This window comes from Melospiza georgiana, chromosome 7 (assembly GCF_028018845.1).
Source record: "Melospiza georgiana isolate bMelGeo1 chromosome 7, bMelGeo1.pri, whole genome shotgun sequence".
Taxonomy (NCBI): Eukaryota; Metazoa; Chordata; class Aves; order Passeriformes; family Passerellidae; genus Melospiza; species Melospiza georgiana.
The window spans coordinates 20,369,593-20,388,598 of NC_080436.1; the positions used below are offsets into that span (position 1 = coordinate 20,369,593).

The 19,006-nt window shown below is 39.1% G+C and overlaps 1 protein-coding gene across 2 annotated transcripts in view; it reads right to left on the reverse strand.

Annotated features, from left to right (window-relative positions):
• The window catches only part of MAP3K20 (mitogen-activated protein kinase kinase kinase 20), a 90,846-nt gene that overhangs the window by 55,082 nt on the left and 16,758 nt on the right, over positions 1–19,006 (reverse strand). For both annotated transcript variants that reach the window (XM_058027648.1, XM_058027647.1), the window contains 4 exons: positions 6,104–6,191; positions 1,829–1,930; positions 998–1,063; positions 48–76 (listed from right to left, as the gene is read on the reverse strand). In XM_058027648.1, coding sequence (XP_057883631.1) covers positions 48–76; positions 998–1,063; positions 1,829–1,930; positions 6,104–6,191 — 285 coding nt within the window. The remainder of the gene's footprint in view (positions 1–47; positions 77–997; positions 1,064–1,828; positions 1,931–6,103; positions 6,192–19,006) is intronic.

A 19,006-nucleotide genomic window follows, 5' to 3' on the forward strand; every position in this document is an offset into this window, starting at 1 on the left:
CCAGTCAAGCAGCAGCATCTCTCAACAAATAATTAAAGTGTTCATACCTTTAACACACCATCAGCAGCTATAACAACTGAAAATGAAAAAACAAAAGGTTACAAGAATGCAAAAAGCAAGTCTAATACATTTTTACAGCAAAATACTTCATTTTTCAATAAGACAAATGACCCTAAGGTGAGCCAGCATCTGAATGTGCACATCTGTCCTGGTTTCATTGGGAAGCTGACAGAATATCTGCTGAATATCTGCAAGCCTCTGAACAAATGCAATTCCTTTCAGGCCTTACTGAGTTAAAGGACAGCAACACAGATGAACTTCATTCTCCCCAGTACAGTTAGTTTAACAAGAAGCTCTCTGAAGAGTCATTAATAAGAGGAGAAAACCTAAAACCGAGGTGAGACCTACATGTTTCTTAACTATTATACATCATTGAAATCTGTGCCTCTCCTATCCCACCAGTAGAATTTTCATCTAAAAGGCAATGTTCAGCAAATTTCAGAAATGACTGTCAACTGCTAAGTACAGACTCCACACTGAACGTGTATGACTCAAAAGCCTGAGTATCTGTCAAACCTCAGAAAAAGCCACAACAAAGACATGATTTTCTGATAAGAAGTAATAGGCCTTATCCAGTCTATTGTGTCTGGTGTCTGCCAGCCTTTCCTGGTACTCAACCTTTCCAAATAGAAAAAAGAAGTAAGGAGTGCCCAGGCAGTATCTGAAAGCTTAATCAGCTTTCTTGGCCAATCATGACCAGCAAGACACAAGTTGAAAGAGTCCTCCACAGTGTTCTAGATGATGCCAGGTCGGTAATGAACTTCAGACAGGCTCAGGATGGGGAGGAGGGAACAAGACAACTTTTCTGTGCCTCAACAAGTGCAGCTTTGATGACAACCATGGCATTCTGCTTGTTCACAAAACTCAGGCACAGATTTAAATGCCACATTAATGGGTAACAGTAAATGCAGATCGTTTCAGCGTATTGCTACTTTACCATTCCTGGACTTCAGGTCCCTGTGGATAACTTTGACTGGAGCTTCCATGTGTAAATAGTGCATTCCTACACAAAACAAAGGAACAATCTAGTTAGACAGGCTGAGCAGGGCCATCCCATTTCTGCAGTCATGATTCCTGGTTCCCACTAGTTGTACTCATTGCAAGTTGCCATACCTGTGTGCCATACTGACGTGCTGAAGGAGAACCAAAGCTTCCCACAATCTACTTTGAGTAAAAAGCACTAACCAAAGCTCACTTATCTCTCAAAGCATCTATCTGGATATGCTAATGGGTTTTAACATCATATGTAGTTATTTTCTCTAACTATATAGTTAAGGAGGTGTCTACACAATTAAGCCAGATATGAATTTACTTTTTTTTTCATTAGTTTACACTAATTCTTGTGTGGTCAGTCACAGAGAACAAAAAGGATGGAACAGATTATTCTACATTATTATATGAAGAGTTTCAGTATGTTTGCTGAGAATAAGTCCTTAGCTTCCTTAAATGCCCCAAATCAAATCAAATGTAAGGGCAATTATGCACTTTACCTCATAATTACACTACATCAGCAAATTATCCTCTTGGGACTTAAGGGCACACCAGAACTGGCTCACAGAAGCCATTTTCACTCCAGAATATTTCTGGATTCATAATAAACAAGGAATATATTGAAAAGAACAGTGAATGGGTTTTGCTTTTTTCATTTATATATGTTTGATTGGTTTTCTTACCATCTCAATAAGGAAGATTAGGAAAGCTTTCCTGACTAAGGAAGCTGTACATTTGCTGGCTGTGTAGGGCAGTATATGTCACTCTTCTTGCTTACCTTTAGCTATGTCAGTGGCCCAGGTCATGATATGATCCATATCCATCTCTTCACTTTTGTTACTATTAATGTAATCAAACAGTGAGCCAGCAGAAGCATACTCTGTTAAAAAAAACCAAACAAACCAAGATATTTAAAAACATTGCACCTAGCTTGAAAGACATAATAGAAACTCTACCAGTTCCAGAAAGCAGTCCTCTGGCTTCATGACAAAGAATTTGGGTTCAACAGCCTAATATTATTACCAGTACAGTAAGAGAGTTTATCTGATTGTCCCAATGCAGACATAAGCTACTACTAACAAAAAATGAAAAAAAAAACAAATTAAAAAGTGTAATCATACAGAAAAACAGGCATTAAAATGAAAAGGCATTAGAAAGGCCTGGCATCAAGAAAGATCAGGCAAAGCAGTTCAAATTCTAGAGTAAAAGGTTGTGCAAGCTCCTTGTTCAGGACAAGCAGAGGTTTCTCTTAGTTTCCCATAACTATACCTACAGAATCCCGCAGCAGAATTCTGGGGTACAAACAAGGGCATTTGGGGCCCACTAATGTTTGGAACGGTGGCAGATGGAATCCAGTCTGACTGTCAGAGTTGTGGGGCTTAAAGCAGGAATAACAAGCTAGTCAGCCCTACACATATTTAGGTGTGAAACTGGAGACAACTCAAATCTCTACAGTACCCCTTTCATATAACCTAAAATTCTTACTTTTTTAAACAGTGAATTAACCACATTTAATCAAAGAACAATTAACAGATGAGTTTGGTAGTATCAGATTCATTTTATTGTTTCCAAAATCAGAGGATACTCCCCACTGTAAGCAGTACTGTGTATAAATTATGCCCCATAACAAAACATTATTTTTAATTTCTTTTTTTAAGTAAAGCCACATGCTAAATATATAACGTTTTGTTACAAAGAAACAGTTTGCAAGTAGAAAGTTTCCTATTTCCCCATGGAGAAACAAAACAGCAGATCAAATAACTTGTTCATGAAAAAACAGAAGGATGAAAGAAGAAGGCTAACCCTGTGATAAGCAGGACAGATTTTCTTGTGCTGCAGGTCATCTACAGCAGTTTAAAGCCTGTAGCTCTTCTGCTCAGTATTTATTAATATGAAATATTAATAGAAATAAGTTTTATCTTATTTAGAATTTGTTTCACCAAAAACACAACAGGAGGTTCATAAGATGAAACAGCTGATACATTTTCTTTTATCTGCTTGCAATGACAGGGCAGGCAGATGCCACCCAGTGCAGGGGGATACAAGGAGCAACTTAAGCCTTTTGTCCCTCTCTCCCAAGGCTATTCAATGTGCTTCTCAGGCAGAATTTAGAATCTATCTAGAAGACTCTCAAAATCTTCATTTTATTTCAAAGCAGCCACAAAATCATTGCCTTTAAGACTACATCAAATGTATCTGATTTTTTAAAATAATATTATTAATCAATGATTGATACATGATAGTGTAAATGCATACAAAAATTTCCATTGTTCCTAACCAAAAAAATAAAAAACACTGGGAGATCACTGCGTGGGGAAAGACACTGAGACCAAACTGAATCTGCAGCCTACAATGAGGCAGGTCAGATGGGAAGACTCCAGTGCTAAATGAAAGAGGGAGAAAATAGCAAGTCCTGTGAAAGTAAACACTCAAGTGGCAAGTGAGCTTTGGATCCCTGCTGTACAGCCTCCCACTGAAAGGACAGACATGTTGCTTCTGATGTCACCGACAGAGGAGTAAGCTGCTGACCCGCACATTTCCACAATTAAAACAGAAGCTTTTTTTACCCATGATGTCATCATCTGTCTTATAAATGGATTCTTCAGGAACAGGTTGGCTGCATGCTTTGCATGCCTTTACAATGCATAATTCAACCCATCAGGGTCAGGGGACAGCTCAGCTCCTTCAGCCCTTTGCCACTTTGTGTGAACAGAGGCAAGTAAGCTTCAATCAACAAAGCCCCACTATTAGTATTTCTTCCATATACTTACTGTGCCACAGATATTTACTAGGAGCTTGTGGATTTGGAAAGCCTATTGCAAGGACAATGTTTTGCAACTAATGGAAAAGAAATATTTGCTTTAGAAAGAAAAGCTCTGATTGCCTTACTGGGCCCACCCTGTGATGCTGTGGCAGACATATGGTTCTGTGCACTGGGGGCACAAGCTCTGAGAACCTTTTGGGATGAGGCAGCTGTGGCCAAAAGCCATATCTGAAAGCCACATATTGAGATTGCTGCTGACAGAGATGGCCAGTAACATCTAGATCCATGACAGCAGCTCACCAGGCAGCAGGATGAGCTGGAACACTGACATACATCCTAGGAGGAAAACATTTTTTTAACTCCAGCTGTTGCCCTTCTCAGAGAACTCTTTAACAATCCTACATGAGACATTACATGCAGGTAATGTTCAGTACATGCCAGTACTTGGCTGAATGCTCTCATCTCCATCACTCTGAAGAAACATTAACTTCTCAGGATATCTTCTTATTTGGGATTTTCTCTCTCAAGAAACAAATCTCTAACTAAACACAGGATTGTCTGCAACACTGAAGGCCATCCAGAAGACCACAAAGTGAAAATCCATCTAAAAGACATTTGAAGTGTAATCAACATTTCTTTTATCAGTAACCATTCTCTCTGATTTGAAAATGGTGTAGGGAAAGGGAGTCTTGCCTCCATTCCAATCCACAGGACTCCAGTCTCCTTAGAAGTTGCACGGAGAATCAACAGTTTGCTAAAAAATCCCCAAACTTCTTTCTTTTTCAAGCAGGTGTGATCAAAGTTCCCTGTGGAACAAAGCTGTTGAACTACACACTGTAGTCTCTATCTCACAGGCAGTTAAAGAGTCCCCCTTCTCAACAGCACAGTGAATTACTTTAGTTGCTGTCTGCCCTGTGACTGGTAAGCAGTCATACGTCCTCCAAACCCTGATCTTTGTGAGATCAAGCTGAGGTCTTCTGATCTAGACATCATCCCAGGTCATTGATTACACCTCACCTTTACTACTCTGCTTGCTGGTTTACAATTATATTAAAAAGGATAGTAAAATTACATTGTTTGATTTATTAGCTTTCTATTAATTTTATTGCTTCCAGAAGGAATTCAAATTCCTGTCTATATGACATCATCAGTGCATTTCTAAGTGGTGCAGACTGTGGTCACCCCATGCACCTCTGGAATGCTGTCTGCCACACCATGACCTGCAGTAGGCTGATACTCCTGGAGTAAGCAAAGCTCCCCACGCCCTGAAACATGCTGCATTTCAGATTACACTGCCACCTGCTGTGATAAGCAGAAGTCTAAGAGGCAGGTAGAAATAACTGAATTTTCATGAGTTCTGACCACCAACCAACAAAAACCTGACCAGCAGTGACTCCAATTGGTGTTAGATTGTGCCACATGCAAAAGACTACTCTTCACACTGAGTTTTGAAAGTTACAGACATGCCAAAACATGCCTCCCAATCCACACTTTCATGAGTTTTATCTCTTCAAACATTTGTTTGAGCAGTTGGGAAATTTCTTTGCTTTCGGTTTACTTTTTACTTCTATCTTATGTAGTTTGTCTCATACAGGAAAGGGAGAAAATTCTGTATCTGGACCATCTCCCAAGGTAAGAGCAGGAAGCTTAAAATGGTGACAGAAAAAAAACAACCACCAACAAAATACCTCAACAATACCACAAAAAGCAACTTCTGCATAATTCTAGGAATATCAAAACAAACAAAAACCTAGTTTTCCATGTACAAAGGGAGTTGTCTTACAATGCCTTATTAACCCTTGACTCTATTTCAAACTCCTCCCATTGTGAACCTCACAATGCAAATTCTCCTACTTTCAGTGCAGGCAGAACTCATGGGGCAGCTTTGCTCTGAGCAGACACCCAGCCCACCTTCCTTCCAGAACAGAACCAGCCAGAACTTCGTATCATGAAAACCTCTATTTTTGTGACACACCAATTAGGATGGGAAAGCAATTCTCCAAACAGGGCACAAGAACGCAATGAAAGGTACTGTTAAAAGGAGTCCTGTATTTGTGCACTAAGAACACCCTAGGCCTCACCTGCCTCATGCTGCCTCCAGCTATGCTCCCAGCCTGGTTCCCACCTCCAGCACTCCCAATTACATTGAGGCAGGTAGTGCCAAGCACTCTTAACATTTAAAAAAGACAAGAACAATTAGCAAAACACTGTAATTGGGTAACACTGGAGATAACCTTGTAACATTGTAGCTTTACAGAGTCGAGAAAAAGGTCAGACAAAAATCCTTACCTGTAACAATGCCATAGTTTGGAGGTTCAATGACAGCTCCATAGAACTGAATGATGTTTTTGTGACTGAGCACACTGAGTATTTCTGCCTGTTGAAAACAAACAAATAAACAAACAAGTTAGACAATTCAGAAGGGTCATTTATCATAATAACTTATTTCATACCCCACTGGGTATACACACATACAGCATATAATATATATATATATATATATATATATATAAGCACACACATATCTAGGAAAGACTGCTCACAAATCCTTGGCATTTGAAAACCTAGTGAGAGTTTGGCAGATGAATGCTTTGTATGTTTGGGGGGGTGGGAAGGTGGGAAAAATAAATTTGAGACTATTCTTTCATGGCCAAGGCACTGATGTAGGAAGTTAAGTCTTTGGAAAAATTGAAGATCTTGGAAAACTTTGTTCCAAGAAAGATCTGGGATTTTTGGCAGAGCAGCAGCAGTCCAATCCAGAATTGGTGTTTATGCACAAAGTACCATGGGTTCAGCGAGTCCAGCACTCCAGGCTGTTACAGCATTCCATGCACACGCACAGCTCCATCCAATGTTTACTGGAAATGAGGAATTTCTAGGCATGCGCTCTGGAGTCTGATTAAATACACAGAGCAAGCGTGCTTGAGATTGCCAAATACCCAGCAAAGCTCCTGGGTAAAACTGCTCCTCAAAGCAGACTACAGATGTTTGGCAATTCTGGAAAAATGTACAAAACCTTCAAATTCCACTTGAAGAATGCTACTGGGTTTGAGCAAGAGACTGCAAGACACTGAGACTGTATCCACAGAAATTAACACATATAAGCCCTGTAGTTTTTGAGAAAAAAGATCCGGTATTTCTGGGAAGGTGTCTCAACTGTTTTACCACTGCAGTGTATGAAAACAAATATATAACAGATTTTAGACACATGTTTTTATACAAATATAGATATTATGCAAATACAGATATGTACTACTTTATATTTTTCTTCACAGTAATGCTTTAAGATTATGAGATTATGTTAACTCTGTACCAGGCAGGAGCATCTAACAAAAACAAGATCACAATTAATGCCTCAGAACTTATCAAAAGTATCTGACAGATCCCTTTAAAGATCCCTTGACTTGTGGTGGGAGTGTTGCTGTTCGCCCCCAGGTGAGTCTTCACACATGTTCTCAGAAAGCTGCCAATTAATTTATTTTGTGGACTTGTAGGTAAGTCAGTCTGCAGTATGATTTGCTGAAAACAGCATACATTTTAAAAGTTAATTTTCTGGTATTGTGATAAAATGATTACTCACTTGATGGTAATACTGTTTTTCTTGCTGAGCAGGCTAAGCAGCATGAAGAGTTAGTGTAACCCAAGTTAAGTTCAAAGCTATAGTTAAGATTTAATCGCGTATGTGTAAATGTCTGAGCATTAGCTAAAGGTCTTCAGAACTGTGTTGAAGTTACTCAAAAAAGTCCTTAAGCAACAACAACAGCAAAAAATTGAGTCATCTAATGCCTTTATCTGTAATTATGCACATAAGCACATGTATCATGGTACCATCTATAAAACACAGGCCAAATAAATACTGGTTTGCTATAGCTCTAAATTTATTAGAATAGCAGTAGCTGATGTACTATGGGTTTCTGCATAAAAACTGCTATAGTCTTCCTGTTTTCAGTGAATCCAGAAGGTCACAAAATAAATTAAATGGCAGATATCTAAGCAAATGTGAAAAGATTGGCCTGCAGGTAAACAGCAACACTCAAGACTCAGCCAGTCAGGGGATCTGCCAGCAGAAGGAGCTCTGCCCCACAACTGCAGCCCCACCAATCTCCCAAGACAAGGAACTCCTGCAGCAGCAGAAGCAGGAGTTGTACCTCCAGCCTCCTTCCCTAGGCTGGAGGATGCAGGTGACCACTGAGTCGTTCAAATCTCCATATCAGAAACTTTTGTATTATCTTTGTATATTCCTTAGGAAATATTCAGTTGGGCATTCAATTCTCTAATTCCTACCAGCATTACTGCCAGATTACCAGGAGACCTCACTCTCCTTGACTGCCTAGCTGAATGTTCCGATACGGGACAGGAATAATACAAACAGTTACAAAAACTATCTAAACCACCTTTTCCTTAAAACCTTTGTAAGAAGGAATGGAATAAAACCATCTTCTTGTGAAGTACTTAAAACACACCATGTCTTCAAAGTTATGAGCACACCATCTGCTGTGGTTTTTACAACACAAGTACTTCAACAGGTCATTTGAATTAAATTGATGGGTCTCATATTCCATTTTCTAATAGCATAATATATTTAGGTCCTGGCTATAAAACAAGTACTTGGTGAATCTTTTCAGAGAATGATTAAAAATGCCCGTGATTAACAAATCCAAGTTCCATAGCTCCCTATCCCACCACAACTATGTGCAGAACCCAGTGACTGTTCTCCATCTCATACAAGATGCTGCTGGATCCAGTAAAAGTCCATCAGAGTCCATGGACAACAGGAGGGGCTGCACTGCAGCAAACCCCAGACCAACCAATCACCCAGTGCTACCATGACAGGGACTGCAATCAAAATATGAGTGTCAGGCCAAGAAGATGAGTACTTCACTGCCACAGGCACAGACACATGGTGCTTTTATCACTTGGAAATGCAATAAAATATTTTTAAGGTTATCTTATTTATGTTGTATACACAAAGATCACATTGCAGAATCACAAAAAAATGCTGTATTGACCACAGCTAATACCATCACCTTCACATTGATGTTCATACTCTAATCTGGGATTTAATAGATACCAAAGCAAGCTTCCATCTAAGAAATCCAGAGAAGCACCTTCTAATTGCCCACAAATATGACAATGAAGAATTGTGGGGTAAAAAAATTTCTAACTTTTCCAAAGGACCATTATATCACAAAGAAATCCTCCCTAAATACTTTTAATCACTATGCTGTTGTTCGCACTAGCGATTCTAGACTATTCCTTTCATGTTTTGTTCTCTTCTGTTGCTGTGATCAGCTGTGAACTGTATTAGCCAATTTAGACTCTTATTCCTTACAGTGAGAACCACATGCAAGCCAGTCCATATCTTTGAAGCTTTTGTACTACCTTTGACAAGAAGGTGCCGTATTTCAATGAAAATTACTTTCAGATAGCAAATTACAAAGTGGTGGGTAAAGACCGGTATTTCAAAGGTCTCTTAGACACTAACAAGAATATTTAGAATCACCTTTAAGCATCAAAACTGTATTTTAATCCAAAATTCCTAAATGCTTGGAAGAAAATTGTGTCATCCATCTACCTATCTACAGCTGTTGAAGAAGCCAGCCCTCGCTGGCTTGGGCATGACACTCTTCCCCTCAGTAAAGCTGCTATCTATCTTATGCAAGCTAAATGAGCACCAATTCCTAAATAGTGATGACAAGCAACAAATATTCAACTACTTCATTGCATTAGTTTTTTGTGTGAAAGACAGAATTTTTTTTTCTGGACTGAAGCAGAACTAGTAGAGTTCAGCTGAATGAAAGACATCCAAATACATAAATACAAACACCTTGGACATAGCACAGAGACACAGAGACACAAGGTAACTGCAACAGAGTTGAATATTATGCTTAGTACCATGATAAACTTATTAACAGCATGTTACTGACCATCAAACTATGCTAAAATTGTTCATACTGCACTTACATCACAGGTATGGATGAAATTATGTTCCTCTCTTGAGTCCTGCTGAAGGGATTACAGACTACACACCATTTCTTGAAGGCAAAGGGATTCAGATTTCTAAACAAACCTAATCCACTGCTTACATAATTCAAATACCACAAAATTCAAGGTCAGAACAAATTACATTAAAAACTTTTTCATTTAATTCTCACTTACTGGCTTACTGTAAATCAAGCCAATTCATAAAACAATCACAGTGTAAGAGTTTGTAATTCAGGTAATTCCTAAGTGTACAAACAGTGTAATTGTGTCCTCTGAACCGTGGTATGGATCACAGTGTTTAACAGGTAATTTGGTTTTATGCCTGTTTAATCTCTACTTACTGACCTTTGTGAAAATGACAGTTACATCATCCAAGACTGACATCACCCTAGAGCTGCTTGTAGACCCACTAGTACTGCTCTTAACCTTGTAGTACAAACAACCATGCATGAATAACCATATCTTCAGGTGCTTCAGCAGGTAAAAACAAAGTCCTCCTCCAGGTCTTGTCTGTGTTCAGCAACAGCTGCACAGAAATCACAAACACAAATTCTAATCACAGCCAGCAGCAGATGAGGGGACAAAGCAAGCTGCCTGGACAGCATGGTCTCGTCATGAGACCCACAAGGCTGAGCTCACCAGGATGACCCAAGCCCTCCCTTGTTTTTGCTCTGCCTTGTACCAGTGCAGCAAAGGCAGCAAGTGCAGCTCAGCTCTGATGAGGTCTTCAAGGTCGGGTGCTGACTGCAGATGTGGGCAGTGGCCACCTGATGCTGAGCTGGCATTACTTGGGAATCAGACAAGGCCCCATCGTCAGATCTTTAATTGCAGCCGCAAAGACGGCAAGGATGTGGACGGAGGCACTTTGCAACAGCTGTGTTGGTGCTTGCCAGCTACTCAGAGCAGCTGCAGCTGCTCTTGTTAGAGCTCCCTATCCCAAGGCAGTTAAAGTTAGCAAAGACCAAACAACTCAGCATATTTTAGTTACTCAGGTTCTCCTTGGAAATATATTAGAAATTTGTTACTCTCACACTTGTAGTCAAGAGAAGTGATCAAGGGTTTGGGCAGTCTGCTACAGCAGCACAGCTGGAACTGTAAAAGGACATCTGTTCACAGAGTTCTTCAGTATCAAAAGGCTTTTTTTGCATGGGTCCAGACAAACTGAGCCCACAGCAACTGAACCACCACTTCTTCCAGGTGTCTTTGGAGCAGCTGACTGGAAAGTAAAGTATCTTTCCACCCTGGTCTGAGCACACTGGTTTAGGATTAACACAGGAAATAGCTGCAGCCCCTTGTGAGACCATTGCATCACCTGTTAGTAAATCAGGGAACCACACAGCAAGTGGCACCTTCACTCCATGCAAAATTACAGAGCTGTACATGGTTAGCTATTTAATCTGATTAATACAACCTCCTTAACTGCCTTATAATATATATTATTACACTGTGCAAAAGTTTGGCTGTTTAATTTTCCAGAGAACTGTTTGCCATGTTTATTAAGGAGGTATTTAGACACACTTAAGGCAGCTTTGGAAAGATATTTTTTTCCTAAGTCTTGTAGCATTTTAAAGGCTTTGACCTTTGTCATGTTCTTGGGAGAGCTGCAACTTAGCTACTCTCAGGGGATTTTACAGTCCAATGCAAGGGCAGCTGGAAGAGGCCGGCTGATGCTTCAGTAAAATAATTTCTATTAGTGAAAACCACATACAAAAAAGATACAGAATGCTAACACATATAAATCCCACACCTTTATTTCTAGACTCCTGCTCAGAAATATATCCAGTCTATGTCCATTTCCAGTGTCTCATTAATCCTTTCCTCTGAATTTACTGATGTCTAATAAAGGATGACACCTCTTATATTATCAGTTTCTCTAGGTGAACAAGCCCAAAATATCATTTAACAGATGAAATAAAAACACAGCATCTGTCATAACTAACAAATTATCTTCTCAATATGCAATACAGGGATACTTAGAGAATTTCAGAAACATAAAATTATTACCAAGAATTATATAGCAGTGATGTTAAGTAATTATTATAGTTTTGAACACAGAAAAGAAAATTATGCAGCTACAAAATAGAAATTTAGGACTTTGCCTACTGATTTGTCTGTTGTCATTAAGTTTTCTACAGAAAAAAATTATAAACAAGAATTTTGTGCTGTGGGGGCCCAAATAACAGGCAAAGGTTACTGATTGTCCAGTTCAGAGAATTTTTGTATAACCTATTAAACAGTCTTTAATACTAACAATGCGAGAGGAAAATCACATGGACATGGCAAAGCCAAAGAGTCCTCAATGAGATTTTTTACCCGCAAATAAGCAGTTACCAAGTGCTTCAATGGGCACATTCCCAGCATACATGTGCTACCACCTCTTCCCACAGGCAATCATTGTTTTAAAACTATGGTTGGCATGGCACTTAAAACTGTATGAGATTGGGCTTCTTTTCCAGTATTCATTTAGATGATAACTTATCCCAAAAAAAGTTGGTTTCTACAGGCCATTTACATGTTAAAACTGTCAGCATTTGTGCCTTACAACACAGCCTCTACACTCAGGCTCTATTAGGAAACAGTATCCTGTTTCTTAAACCACAGAGAAAAGAGTTAAATTACATTCTCAGATTGATGTCACCAGCATTTCTGTAAACACCAGAATTAAATTCTCATAAGTACGTCTACAATGATGTACAAAATTTGTAGTTGGAAGCATTTTGATTGAGCAAATATTTCACAGCACCAAATCTGCATCCAAAATTATGTCCTACAGTGTTACAAATCCCAGAGAATAGAAGTGGAAATGTACAGGAAACTAATAAATTTCTCTTACTGTATAATCATTTTACCATTATTTTAAATCCACTGGTGTATATCACCAAAAAAAATCTCACTTTTGGAGATACTGTGATAGAAACACACACTTTAAATACCTTGTATTAATTCTAAGGTTACAATCTTGACGAAAGAAAAAGCGCATTACCAAGAGAGCTCATTTCTGTTAAACTATCATAATATACCACAGATAAGGAATATGGACATAAATTTATTTTATTCTGTTCTAGACTCATCCCATCTTATGAAATTTACTTAAAAAATGAATTTGCATCATGCAATACCATAGGATTTGTTAGTACTGAAATGTATTGGATATTGACCATTTGAAAAGAAAACTGAGTTTTATACTCTAGTATGGTTCTTTATAGCAGCCTTGGCACAGAACTTGGTATGTTATGGATAATTTGAAGGCTAGAGGATTAAAAGTACTAGCTAGCAAATTCAGAATGTGTCTGTCAAAACACTGCAATGGCTTGCTCAGCCCATGAAAAGCAGGCTGGTCCCTCTAAAAATCACAGGGGCTTTGTCCTTGTGATGTGGCAGCAGACCCTCTGCCTTGTGCAGTAAGAGGGAATGAGATCAAGCTAACTGGCTCAATCCTCCCTCTGACCTCCAATGACCACGTGGAGCCCATGCAGCACTAACTAAGAAATTGCAGGATCGTGGTGTTTTGCTCATGAGGAGGGTTAAAAATGTGCTGTGAGAGAAGAGGCTGCTAACAGACTGACAAAACTAAGCAGAGGCACTTTCTGCAGAAAATCCTTAGAGAATGGTTAGTAAGCTTGAAAAAATTCTGTTACATTTATACTGCCATTTACAAAAAAATCCAAACAAACAAAATACGTAAATAAAATTTATGGAAAAATAACTCATTTTTCAGACAAATTTCAAGTGGAAATACACCCAAAGGACTGTTACATTTTGCAGCATACAATGTGAGGTTGTATGAGCATTTAATAAAAGGTATCTGATAAAGGCAGATCTGTCAAGAACAAGTTTAGTCTGGATTTCACTACTGTTATTCACATAAAGCAAAACCATTCAAAACATGCATAAACTATGTATTTGTACCGGTGTAAGAGTTTAGAAATGAGCAATATCTACAATATTTGTAATTTTTAATTCAGGCAGATTTGGAGTACTGACCTGCCTCCAAGCTGCAAAGCAACACCAGCAACTGAGTAGAAACAATAGATGAGTGGACTAAACAGCAGGGCTGAAATACCTGAGCTCCCGTAGAGCTCTTTATTTTCAGCAATCATCATTTCTCTTTTCAATGTTGGGAAATTTTCCAAGTTACTCACAATCACTTTGAAGACAAACTGGCTTTGACTATGGAGAACAGTAACAAAATCCTCAACATTCCTAAAATACAACAGAGTAACAAAACTTGAAACTTTGACTCCTGGCATACTCCCTAGGTGAGACGATATCATCGCTAATATGCAACACAGGGATCATTCCATACCCAAGAAAGGGAAAAATATCCAAGGAAATTATTTCTGAGATCAAAGTCACTGTAGGTTTCGAGAGCACCTTGTTGGAATGGCATTTTGGTATGAAAGTGACAGGCAAAACGAATCCACCCTCAAGGAGCCATGGCCATACATGTGTAAGTAGAGCAGTGATTTTCCTGAGCTCGGCAGGGTGTCTGTAAGGAATCTTGATAAGACAACCTAGAACAAATCAAATCTCATTGTACAGTGCCTTTGCTGAACAATTAGCATAGACTGCAACAGAGACAGCAACAGCTGTACTTATGCATCCTGATCCACTCCTCTAAAGCAGCTATGATCTTTACAATGAAGTATTTTTCCATCTTAACCATGAAAACTGTAATTTAACCACGGGAAAAAAACCCCAGCATGTACTCAGTGAACACTCACTTAAAGCCTGTCTTGGAATGGATAAATCAATCCTACTATAGATAATGACAGGGACAACACTTGTTGGGAATCTCTCTTATTGGAATTCTAGTAAATGTTATAATTCTTGAAAATGTAACTCAACCAGGCAGTTTGAGCTCACCCTTATAAAAAAAAAAACCACTTCACAAGATGTTATATGTTAACAGCACACCACAAGGTTTTGTTTTCCACGTGGGCTGCTAGAGCTCTGCTCAAGGCTCTCCCCAGCTGTCGCTCAAAACTGAGCTGCCCCTGCTGAAAAGGCAGGAATAGTTCCCTACCTGGAGTACACCTAACTTAAACAAGCTTTCAAAACAGAAATTACAGCTGTGACCAGCAGCCATAAAAAGGAAGCTAAGTAGCTGCCAACTACAGATGTTGGCACTCTGCTGAAGTGAATGAGAGTCTTCCACACATAAGAGGCATTTTTCTGTGACTTTTACCGATCCCAAAGCACAACTTCACAAATCTGAGAATTTCAGCAAAATGAGCTGTCACCATTATCTGAATGACACACATCATGGTTTTATGTGAAACTGTCCAAAAGATCCAGCATGAATCATGGTGAATTCTACCTGCTTTTCAGACAAGTCACTCTCCTTTGTCAAAGACTGAAAATTGTATCTTACTTGAAACTTGGTTCAAATGCTACTTGTACTGGGTAGCAATGGTCAAAAAAAAACCCACCACCACCAACAGCAAAACTAGACAAAACTCATCAAATTTTAAGCTTTAATCTTCATGAAACATGGACTAAATGTTTATTTTTTCTTGGGATTCTTCATGCTGCCTTTGTGGTAGCTCAATCTTTTTTCCATTAGAACTAAAAAAATTCAAGTAAAACAATGGCTAAGATAAAAAACTTAGAGAAAATCCAGTAATATTCTAAAAGTGTTGTTAGTGTCATACATCAACATTTATTAGTATTACTTTACTACATATTTTTGACATGTAACTTCAGCTTTTCCCTTACTCTTCTGTGATGAATTTCTTGTACACAGAACTCCCTATCTTATCTGTCTTTATAGCTCTCAGCTTACACAGATAAGGCAGTAACAACCATTTCATTTCTAATCCTTGCTATACAGAAATACAAATAGGTAGCCTCAAAATACATTTTTAGGAAGTTAATAACTTGAATACCAGTATCTCTGAAATCTGCAGAAAGTGGAAATCCAGAAGAACCTATCTAGAAGAGTGAGACTACAGACTGACCTATAAAGGCAGTCGCTTTGAGTCCTGCAGACCTGCAAGAACAGAGAACTCCCAGGGGTCTTGTACCACTACAGGATATCAAATTAAGTCAAAAGTCTCTTTTTCTCATTGCTCTTCTCCATTGAAACCACAATATCTCTAGCCAATTCCTTCCCCAAATTAGGGAAGAACATCCAGAGGTACTGTAACCACCACCCACGTCTGTACTAATATGAGAGGAACATCACACATACTTAATGGGGAATGAATAACATGTAAAAGGCCAGTTACAAAATGAAGATCATCTATTCTGTGGTTACAAAACCACTGACCTGCACTAACTCCTCCATCGCCTCGCACTGTGCTTGCCGAGGACCTGCCATAAATGAAGCAAAGAGGAAGCAGAACTGTATATACATGGGACCACAGGAACTTTCAGGACCAGGGTCACACACAGAGTTCAACAAACCTCTCTCCTGGGCTGTACCTAAAGAGCTGAAAAGAAGGCATTATGCTGCAGCTAATGACAATTCCAATCTGAATCTGAGAGCAGCAGAGAGAATTTGCATCTCTTCCTATTCCAGCAATGCCTGTAGTCTTTGCATAACTACTAACTGATTTATGCTCCAAGCATGACAAGGATTAGATTAGCAAAGTTCAGTACAATGAACTGAGCTCACAAGCTGGATCCAGGGCCCAGAACTCCCTGATGTTTTGGTGGCACAAAGTACATTTAAATCTGCAATAGGTCCTTTGGTATAGAAGAGCAACAGCATCACATATACCACAGCTTCCCATTTTCCAGTGCCAGACATACCCAAACCCTTGCCTGAGAAACTGACTCTTACCAAGAATCAGACACAAGCACATGTAATTTTCCATGCCACTTTCAGGTCAAGCAAGGCTGGAATGACTTCAAGCATTCTTCTTCAACTAAGAAAACCATCCTCTGCCAGTTTTGCTGCCTGAGACACAAGTCTCTAGAAGTCACAGCAAGAACTCTTTCCCACCCTGTCACAGCTATATGGCTATGCAACATTTCCCTTCCCTTTCTAGATGTGCTGCTACTGTGCTGAGCATTTTGCTTGCAACACCACTGGCCTCCTGAGGGTATTTACTTCTAGGAGATAATTCCCTTATTCCAGGTAAAGTCCTTCCTTCTACCTGGGAAGAGAGGAAGAAAAACAAAACAGTACTGGCAGGAGAAAAAGGACCTAGAGAAACATTCCTCTTCTCTTCAAGAAGAGTTAGCAGTATCTCATGACTGGCAGTGTTATTATAAAAAAGGGTTTGGCTAATTCCGTATATGCAGAAGGCTGCCATAATCCTCCTGCCTTTTTTCCTTCTTGAGTTTGAATTGTTGCACTTTGAAGAGTTTTTAGATCTCTCCTCAAGGTTGATTTTATCAATTATCTCTGTCTATCCAAATCTGTATATAATTACTGTAGTTAGCTCTGAGGGGAGAATGAGACCATTTTGAGGTCACTATTGTGCAGAGCAAGTGTGATGGTCTTGTATATTACTGCAAACCTTGCAAATATTATTTTTAAATATTTAAACCATTAATTAGTCCATATTGTATCCTCAGGGGCAGTGCAAGAGATCTTAAGCCTTTAGAAGTGTCCTGCATCTTTTCATGTGTCCTTACTGTTTAGTTTAGACTAACATACCTTTATTATTGTGTATGTACAAAAAGAAACCACAAGGTGTAATAGTCTTTTGAAAATATTGCTTTTTTGTTCAAAGTCTCAACTGAATTCAGAATTTTGATGGATTGAAGTAAATGGTGGTGCTAGAATAATACTAAAGGCTTAGAATTCAGATTGCAATTCTTCCAAATGTATATTTTAAGATACACAGTTTCTTTAAAATGTGAAGAAGCAAAATTCCTCATAAAAGCTGTGTACACGGAGGGGTTTTCACAACAATGAACAGCCTAATCAGGGTGAAGAATCCTCAACTGAAAGCTCACAAAGAAATCCCTCTATCCTTTCTCCATTTTTTCAATTCTACTTTTCTCGATAGGGGTGTCTCACCAGAGAACCTGAAGAGTGAAAGATTTAAGTATAGGACAGAAATCCATCAAACCCAGGCTTGTGGTCCAAACCCAAGCAGCTGTCAAACCCAGAGACAGGAATGTATGCTCACTTCTGCCTAATAAAATTTGAATCAAACACTTTGCATCTGATTCTCCATGTGAGCTTTTATGCAAACTTCTAAAGTGCAAGGAATCCTGGGGTGGAAGAGCTATTCTGAGAGCTTTCACATAGTTCACGTAATTAGGGAAACCACTTCCTTTGATTGTAAGTGTTCAAAACAGCTGAATTTCTCCTTTCAAAGGACTCTGTGATTTGGGTCATCTCTTTTACTTGCTCTTTTATGTTTCTCAAGATGAGAGGTGAGACTGTAAAGCACATTATTTAGAAAAAAAAAGATTCCACTTTTTGTTTTAGGGATTGAACTCTGACTATTCAAACGCTTGTCATTTGGAAATCTATCTTTCTTTCCCTCCCCCTGTTTCCTTCTTTTTCTGATAAGCTCTTCAGTGGCTCAAGCGAGCATAGCCCAAAACGCCAATTTAAACCTAAGGGAAAGCTGAAATACGGTACATAAAGGAAAAGGGACTCTCATTTCCCTTTGTGTGGCTGGGCTTGAATATGTAATTATAGAGGAGCTCTAGCTGCAGGATCTCAGTCCCCATGTCACATTTACTTTTTAAATGGTTCTAAACATTGACCAAGCAAAAAGGCAGAAATACAGATTTTTAAAAGGCAAACAAAGCAGCTGCCCTGGTCTTTGAAGTGGGCTTGCAGGTTCTTCATTTCTCAAAAAGGGAGCTCGGGTCACAGTTTCAAGGCAATGACCATGTCACCAGAGCTAACAGCTGATGCCAATGTTGCTACAGAATCAAGTGTCACTCGGCCTGAATTTCTTGAGTCAGGCACCCTGTTAGTGCTGTTACTTCACATTCATCTCACTAACAGCTGTAACAGGCAGTGAATATCCTCCTTCTCACAGTATAGCGCAGAATCACACAAGTGAAAAGGCAGGAGATTTCTTAATGCAGGTTTCAAATTTATCAAGTAAAAACAGAACGCTTGTTGATCCTAGGAGGACTGAACTTTATTCCCAGTCAGTGAAAAATTGCAGGACTCCTTCCAGAATTATAGCATTTACAGGGAATTGGTCTGCAATGGGAACAGAGTAAACCACTCGGAGCACAGTGCCAGAAACCACAGTACTGCCAACTTCTGCACAGGACAGATGA